Below are 9,068 nucleotides of genomic sequence, written 5' to 3' on the forward strand. Positions count from 1 at the left end.
TGTGACAGCATTCACTGTCCAATCCTGTCCGTCAATGCTCTCAATTGACTAATCGTGGGGCCATTACTTAACAGTACTATCCCTGCATTATTTTGGTACGTACCATATAATACTGTTACTATTAGCCACAATCGTATGATAAATAAGTAATTTTAATATTAATTTTTTGATCTCTTGAATTTCAATTAACTTTTTTTTAAAAAAAAGTTAAAAGCAAAATCTGGTTTCATATATATATTTTTTTAATGATTACAAAAACTCTTAATAATGATAAGATAATGCATTTCCATTTACATTTCAAATTATAATAATCATGAACAAGATTACAAACATCATATGGGATGCTTGTGATCCCACATTATAATTTGGAGATAGATTTTTAATTTCTTCCTAAACTTATTACAGGCAATACAGGTAATATATAATATAATATACATTATTATTAAATAAATGGATGGAAAGCCATTGAATGTATATATACAATAGAAGAATATATTATATATAGGTATACATAATCTTAGTTGCTTTAAATTAAATTAAATTAAATTAAATTTGACGAGGAAGAGAATGAATGAAGACAATTAAATAAAGGGAAAGGAATCTGGACCATTAATAACAGACAATGATGGATCCATTCCTTAATCACACGGACGCAAACCTATACAGACAAACAATTCGCACCTCCGACCACCCCCCACCCTATACTCTCTCTTCCATTTGATAAATAAATGAATTCGTATTCAATGTATTTATTTTCATCGTATGTTATAAATTTTTATCTGATATAAAATATAGGATGATGTTACATGTACACGGAGAATTACACGTTGGGTTACACGTTGCACTTGAAATTACATAAATATCTTTAATGTATTTTGAAAAGATTTTTTTCAAATCAAATGGAAGGATAATTTTGTAATTTCAAGTGCAACGTGTAACCCAACGTGTAATCTTCCGTATACATGTAGTATTTTTCTAAAATATACTAAATATACTAAAAGTGAAATATATGAAAAATCACAATTTCAAATTTAGAACGATATGTCGAATTTGAAATCCAATTATAATAAGAGTTTTGAAAACAAAAATATGTTCAAAATCAGGAAGTTGAGAATTAATTTCAAGAAAAATATATGGCGTAGAGAAGGAAATTAGAGAGAAGGGAGCCACACGCCATGTGAAAAAACAGCTGTGTCCACTCCCCATTCAACTCTTTCCCATCTCCTCGTTTAAACTCTCTGAATTTTTTTATTCCATTTCCAGTAAACAAACACAGCTCTATTTGTATATATGTAGAACAACTATGTATTTATATATAATAAAATACACATTTTATTTTATACACTATGTAATATATGTGGGTCTATACGTGGAGTTTGTTTAATTAATATGTGAAAATCAAACTTAAGTTTTATAATTTTAAGCAGATTTAATGTGATGTTAAACGTGAAAGAAGATTTTTTTTTAGTTTTTATTACGATTTCAATTATATGAAGACAATCAACATGTTTATTTATCCCGAAATCCTCTGCTACACTTGGTGCTACAAACCGTGCTACACTTTGCTAAAAACAACCTCGTTTGCACAAATGATTAAAAATTAAATTCATTAAACAACATGGATGAACAAAATATAATTAATCATTGATAAAATGTTCGATTCACCTATTTTTTCAATTAAAATAGGCAATAAATTGTGTCCCAAGCACGATAAATGAGTGAAACAATTTATTGATGATTTTTTAATTGAAAAAATAGGTGAATCAAAAATTTTATCAATGATTAATTATATTTTGTTCATCCATATTATTTAATGAATTTAATTTTTAATCATTTGTGCAAACGAAGTTGTTTTTAGCAAAGTGTAACACGGTTTGTAGCACCAAGTGTAACAGAGGATTTCGTCCAGTTTATTTATATATAGCACTTAGACATTAAATTTGATTAAGAATAAATATAAATTTTCAAATTATAAAAAATTCAAGTCTCAAAATTATTTATTGTGTGGAGGAAAATTTTCGCCCATCGTCATTAGGTCAAGTATTGTATTTGTGTCTCACTCGCAAAGACATGAAGGGTTGGGGTCATGTTTATTTAGATGCCTTTTAGAGTGTTTAATTTGTGTAAAAAATTTTATAGCATCATGTGAAAAATAAAATAAACTATAAAATTTACTTGATGAAACTGGTGCTTTTCGCATTTTTTTTCATGCGGTTTGTGAAGTTTTTTATGTAAGCTTTACGCTAAATTAATCCGTGTTATTCCCGCTATTTACGAATGATTTTTTTCTGGTGTGTGTTAATATTACTGATTTTTAATATCTGTTTTCATATATTTAGAAATTCCAAAGTTTGATGTACCTGACCATCCGCATGCGTCATATATAACTAACTAATAAAGTTTTGTATAACTTTATTCCAATTCCATACATGTTGATGGACTTCGGAGTCTAAATTTGATTATATCATTAAATCTAATAAAGCGATGTATTTTTATTAATTAGGAATTAGTAAATAGATTTTTATTTTAAAAAAAAATTCCTGAAAAAATACAAATTAATTAAATCACCGTCCTTAACGTAGAACTCAAAAGTACAAAGAAGAAAGATAATCATTTTATAAAATTTAAAATAAAAACAAAAGGAAGCTTCATTAAAGTATAAAATGTGAAAAATGTTAAAATGCTATCTAAATTAGAATCCCACGTATGAATTGGAGCAAGATGGATTTAGTGATGATTATTCCAACAAAGAAGCAATATTACTATAATTTTAAAAAATCAGTAATAAATGTCACATAATAAGAGGCGACTCGATTAAAAGGTAGTTATCGAGTTCATATATATATATTAAAATTATATATATTTTACTTTAAAAAGTGGAGATAAAAAAAAACGATTGAATCAAATTTAGATGAAATTTTTAGGCATAATCGACTAAAATATTAATTTTTACGTTTAAAATATCATTTTTTTTAGTTATGTTATGAATAAACGGATCCGCAAAATCTTTATACACGAAACCTGGTCAAAATGATCAGCGGATACCCTGAAACTCAAATATTTAGGGTTTTGTTCATGCCGTCCGCAGGATAGTACTCTGCGGGCGATATGTAACCTATAAAACCCGCTGATTTTAATTAATCAAAATCCGTCACGCCACCCACAACAATACACTACTTTATGGATGAGATCGACTTAACCAATATTTAGACTATCACACTTGTAAATCAAAAAAATAAAAATAAATGAAACATGTAATTTACTCCAACGGGGATGCCATATATCATCCCTTGCACGAGGCATTGAGACTGAACAGTAACAGAGGTTTGGGCAAAAATATAAATAGGCATCCTACGTCCCTTACCTTGTCCCTTTTGACTCCTTTCATTTTCACCTTCACTCCCATTTCTGTTCATACACATCATCTTCTTCCTCTATGCGATGGAAGAAACCAAAGCCCAGTTCAGTTCCTGATCAGAACTAGTAAAATACACCATCAAGATTCAATCTTTGAACATGAAACAACGCCTCTTTGCCGAATCTTTCTTCCTCTGTTATCGCCGTTTTATCACCGTCTTCTTATACTTCTTCCTTTTGATTACTCTATCATCTCCGCAGCTGGCTTTTGTCGCCGCGAATGGAGTCACCAAAGACTCCCAGCTGCTCATTTCGTTCAAAAACTCACTTCCGAACCCCGACCTGCTCCTCAGCTGGCAGCCTACTGTCTCCCCTTGCAATTTCACAGGTGTCTCGTGTAAAAACTTTAGAGTTTCCTCTATTGACCTCTCTGGTTACACCCTCAACGCGGACTTGTCGAAAGTCGGGAGTTTCTTGCTTTCTTTGCCGGGATTGGAGTCTCTTGTGCTTAATAAAGCTGCCATCTCTGGTCCAATATCCTCCCTTTCAAGATTCTCCTGCGGCAGTGTCTTGAGTTCTGTAGATCTAGCTGGAAACGCCGTCTCAGGTCCTATTACTGATATCTCTGCCTTTGGGGTTTGCTCTGGTTTGGTTTTTCTTAATCTCTCCACGAATTCGATTGGCCCCCCGCTGAAAGAAGTTGCCGGGGGCTCTGGGTTGCCATCTTTACAAGTTCTTGATGTTTCTTACAACAGCATTCCCGGTTCGAACGTGGTCTCTTGGCTTTTTTCGGGTGGGTTTTCTGAGCTGCAGCGACTGTATTTAAAGGGTTGTAAATTGGGGGAGAGTTTGTCCAAGTTAAACATCAACAATCTGATGCATTTGGATCTTTCCCTCAACAATTTCGCCACGGGTTTTCCCTCGTTTGGGAAATGCTCCAATCTGCAACACCTGGACTTATCTTCTAATAAATTTTACGGTGAAGTTGGGAACTCACTTTTGTCATGTGGGAAGTTGAGTTTCCTCAATCTCACCAGTAACCTGCTCACAGGAGATGTTCCAATGCTGCCAATTGGGAGTATACAGTATCTTTACCTCCAAAAAAATGGGTTTCAAGGTGTTATTCCTCAAAATTTAACTGATTTCTGTGCAACCCTTGTGGAGTTGGATTTGTCTTACAATTATTTGATAGATCCTGTGCCTGAAAGTCTTGGCACCTGCTCTTCTTTGGAGTTACTTGATATCTCCAACAACACTTTCGCTGGTGAGTTGCCTGTTGGACCCCTCTTGAAATTGAGCAATTTGAAGACTTTGGTTCTATCTTTCAATAATTTTGTGGGTGGGTTGCCTGATTCTTTTTCAAATTTGGTAAATTTGGAAACATTAGATGTGAGCTCCAATAAAATTTCTGGTTTGATCCCTTCTGGGCTTTGCCAAGATCCTAGCAACAGTTTGAAAGAGCTGTACCTTCAGAATAACATGTTCACAGGCACGGTACCCTCGAGTCTGAGCAACTGTTCACTGTTGGAGTCACTTGATCTTAGTTTCAATTATTTGAATGGCTCAATCCCACCTAGCCTTGGATCCTTGTCGAAGTTGAGGGATGTTATCTTATGGTTGAATCAACTGCAAGGTGAGATCCCTCAGGAGTTCATGTACTTGCAGAGTTTGGAGAACTTGATCCTCGATTTCAACGATTTGACAGGGCCGGTTCCAGATTATCTTAGCAATTGCACCCATCTGAATTGGATTTCTTTGTCTAATAACCAATTGACCGGTGAAATTCCAGCTTCTTTAGGCCTTTTGGCTAATCTAGCCATTCTCAAACTTGGGAACAATTTGTTATCGGGTAGTATTCCGGCCGAGTTGGGGGACTGTCGAAGCTTGATTTGGTTGGATCTCAATACGAATTTGTTGAACGGTACCATTCCACCTGCTCTTTCCAAGCAATCCGGCAATATTGATGTGGCATTGCTCACCGGGAAACGGTATATTTATATAAAGAATGACGGAAGCGAGCAGTGTCACGGAGCTGGCAATCTGCTTGAGTTTGGGGGCATTCGACAGGAACAATTGCCCAGAATTTCAACAAGGCATCCTTGTAACTTTACCAGAGTGTACGGAGGCGTCACCAAGCCAACATTTAACAACAATGGTTCGATGATTTTTTTCGACCTTTCTTACAACAGATTGGAGGGTAGCATACCAAAGGAGCTTGGGTCCATGTTCTACTTGTCTATACTAAATTTAGGACACAATGATCTTTCCGGCCCCATTCCTGAAGAGCTTCAGGGGTTAAAGAGTCTTGCTATTCTTGATTTGTCTTACAATAAGTTGAATGGGACGATTCCCGTGGCATTGAAGAGCCTTGCAATGCTTGGAGAGATTGATTTGTCGAACAATAATCTCTCGGGACCGATTCCTGAATCAGCACCATTCGATACATTTCCTGATTCTAGATTTGCGAATAATTCAGGACTTTGCGGATACCCTCTTCCACCTTGTGGGTCGGCATTGGCCCCGGACACTGGCCAGCATCCGAAATCTCACCGTAGACAAGCATCCCTTGCAGGCAGTGTGGCGATGGGGTTATTATTCTCACTCTTCTGCATATTTGGTTTGATAATCGTCGCTGTGGAAACAAAAAAAAGGAGGAAGAAAAAGGAGGCAGCACTCGAGGCTTATATGGAGAATCACTCCAACTCGGCAACAGCACAAAGTGTGTGGAAGCTAAGTACCCGTGAGGCATTGAGCATCAGCATTGCCACTTTCGAAAAGCCTCTTGCGAAACTCACTTTCGCGGATCTTCTTGAAGCCACAGATGGCTTCCATAATGACTGCCTGATCGGGAGTGGTGGTTTCGGTGATGTGTACAAAGCTCAGTTGAAAGATGGGAATGTTGTGGCAATCAAGAAGTTGATACATGTAAGTGGGCAGGGCGATAAAGAATTCACCGCTGAGATGGAAACAATTGGGAAAGTTAAGCATCGGAACCTTGTCCCACTCCTTGGGTATTGCAAGGTTGGCGAAGAACGACTCTTGGTTTATGAGTATATGAAGTATGGAAGTCTCGAAGATGTTTTGCACGACAGAAAGAAAATAGGGATAAAGCTAAGTTGGGCTTCAAGGCGAAAAATTGCTATCGGATCTGCCAGGGGATTGGCTTTTCTTCACCACAATTGCATCCCACATATAATTCATAGAGATATGAAATCTAGCAATGTCTTGATTGATGAAAACTTGGAGGCTAGAGTATCAGATTTTGGGATGGCACGGCACATGAGTGCCCAGGACACGCATTTGAGCGTCAGCACGTTAGCTGGAACACCGGGATACGTCCCACCTGAATACTACCAAAGTTTTAGATGTTCGACAAAAGGAGACGTCTATAGCTATGGAGTCGTTTTACTGGAGCTGCTTACCGGTAGGCAACCTACCGATTCAGCTGATTTTGGTGACAACAATCTTGTGGGATGGGTGAAACAGCATGCGAAAACGAGAATAAGCGACGTTTTTGACCCACAAATAATGAAAGAAGATCCAAGCTTAGAAATCGAGTTGTTGCAGCATCTCAAAGTGGCATGTGCTTGCTTAGATGATCGACCTTGGAAACGGCCAACAATGATACAAGTCATGGCTATGTTTAAAGAGATTCAGGCAGGATCAGGACTCGATTCGGCTTCTTCCATTATTGCCATCGACGAAGGCGGTTTTACTACAGTCGAAGGCGTAGAAATGAGCATAAAGGAGGGCAACGAATCGAGCAAGAATTTGTGAACTTGGGAGGAAATTTTGATGGTTCTTGATCATTCATTCATTCGAATCCCATTTTTCCAATCAAGATTCCGTTTCGAACCGGGATAAACCTATCCTTAAAATTGTACCAGTAATTATTGTATTTACAGCTAGTAGTATTAGTCCCTCAGAAGAAAATCTTGGTATCAGCATACATAAAATAACAAAGGTTGTTTTAGCTTGTAAGTTGTAACAATATTGTTGTACATATACAGTTTAATTTTGTTACCTTGTTTTAGTTTTTCTCCTCTTCTTTACTGTTAATTTTCCCCTTGGTTTTTATTTATCTGATAAAGAACATCTTGATCTTCATTTAGCCTTTGAAGGTGCTGATCAATCTATGAATAACAATGATGTTGACTAAGTGGATGATATTTTTTAGTAACTTACTTTGTTTTTTCCCCTTTTTTCAAATTCCAACTGGCCCCACTACAAACTAAAATTTTAAAAAAAAAAATTGTAAAATGCTAAAATATGTCTCTTGTACTACATGCATACAAGTAACACATCAAATCCTTCATTAAGGACTTGGGGATTGTTTTTCAAGCAGTAGGCCCTTTATACTCATGCTTGCCAACTTTCATGTTTGAGCCATTGTTCAGGTGTAATTTTCCATTTTTCTTTCTGTTCACTTTCATGCTCCAATAATATAATGGCAAGGAAGCCCTTCTTGACGACTGAGTTGTCCTTGTATTAATTGCGCAAGTTTGAATCAAAACAGTTGTGTGAATTGCGTTAAAAACAAGAATATATATCTTATCATTCGTATCAAGCGGTAGTACACAATGAGAACATTTAAGTAGCTTCAATATTGTATTCGCAACAAATACCTAATTATACACAGAACATTGTAATACGTACAAGGTTGGTTGAGTGATGCAACATTTTGGTTCAATTAATTACGTGTAATATAATTGTTTTGCAAGAAAAATACCAATCCTTTATTTCTAGGAAGATGCCAAATGCCCGTGTCGCAGAATACAAGTTGTCATATTCTATTTCAACTCTACTTCTTTTAAGAACAGTGAGTGGTCCTGAAAAATTTACATTTTTTTTTGTTTATTAATTTTATTTGTGTTTGTGTGTGTGTCTTTATTAATTGCTTGTATATGTGCCATGCGCATGTGCACCTGAATTCATGCTTGAAAACTATGCATTCCACAAAGCAAGGATGCTCTACTACCAAAGCTGACTTTGTCTATTTGTTTACAATATTTTAACTGTTTTCTACTTCATGTTTTTCATAATAAATTATTGAGCTTATTATTTTCATTTTTTTAGTAATATATATATACATATATATATCTCTAGCAGTATATATAGCAAACATATATTGTGTAGATTTTAAAAGTTTCGTGATCCGAAAATTCCATAGATATTGTTTTGAGCATACATTTGATCCAGAAGAAGCTGTAAAATCAATTTTCCAGGGACTTGTAGAGTTTTTGGAACCTGATAAAAAATATATATAATATAAATTAAATAATGTTGAGGTTGGACCATTAATTAATTTATTTGAAATCTTTCTGTTTCTTGTCATTTAATTTAATATTCCATAGGGTGCAATTCCTAGGCTGGACCGTATAAAATAACTCCACTTTCTTATAGTTTCAATGCATCAAGCCAACACCGTTTCGATTTGTTAATTATTTATTTTTATAATTTATAATAATAATGTTAAACTGGGATTCAAAATTTCTATTTTATTTATTACTCGAGAAACTTAAGATCTGTCTTCGTCTGACCGTGAACTACTTGCATGCATTAATTAACTCATTTCAAATTCTTTCTTCACGTTATCTTGGGAGATGGGTACAGGTTTTTTTTTTAATTATTGTTTTTTGGGGAAAAAATTAATGGATAATGGATAGGTGAAAATTGGTATTTTATTTCAAAAAAAATTGGTATTTTAAAAT

At 35.2% G+C, this 9,068-nt stretch overlaps 1 protein-coding gene across 1 annotated transcript; it reads left to right on the forward strand.

The window, feature by feature from the left end:
- The first annotated feature begins 3,348 nt into the window (after positions 1 to 3,348).
- LOC140886586 (systemin receptor SR160-like) lies at positions 3,349 to 7,380 on the forward strand. Its single transcript, XM_073293246.1, has one exon. The coding sequence runs from the start codon at positions 3,517 to 3,519 to the stop codon at positions 7,132 to 7,134; it is 3,618 nt and encodes a 1,205-aa protein (XP_073149347.1). The 5' UTR covers positions 3,349 to 3,516; the 3' UTR covers positions 7,135 to 7,380.
- Positions 7,381 to 9,068: the final 1,688 nt, after the last annotated feature.

Source organism: Henckelia pumila, chromosome 3 (genome assembly GCF_033568475.1).
Source record: "Henckelia pumila isolate YLH828 chromosome 3, ASM3356847v2, whole genome shotgun sequence".
Classification (NCBI taxonomy): Eukaryota; Viridiplantae; Streptophyta; class Magnoliopsida; order Lamiales; family Gesneriaceae; genus Henckelia; species Henckelia pumila.

What these genes read in the sequence shown, in the direction of transcription:
- LOC140886586 (XM_073293246.1), top strand. Translation starts at nt 3,517, where the DNA reads ATGAAACAACGCCTCTTTGCCGAATCTTTCTTCCTCTGTTATCGCCGT.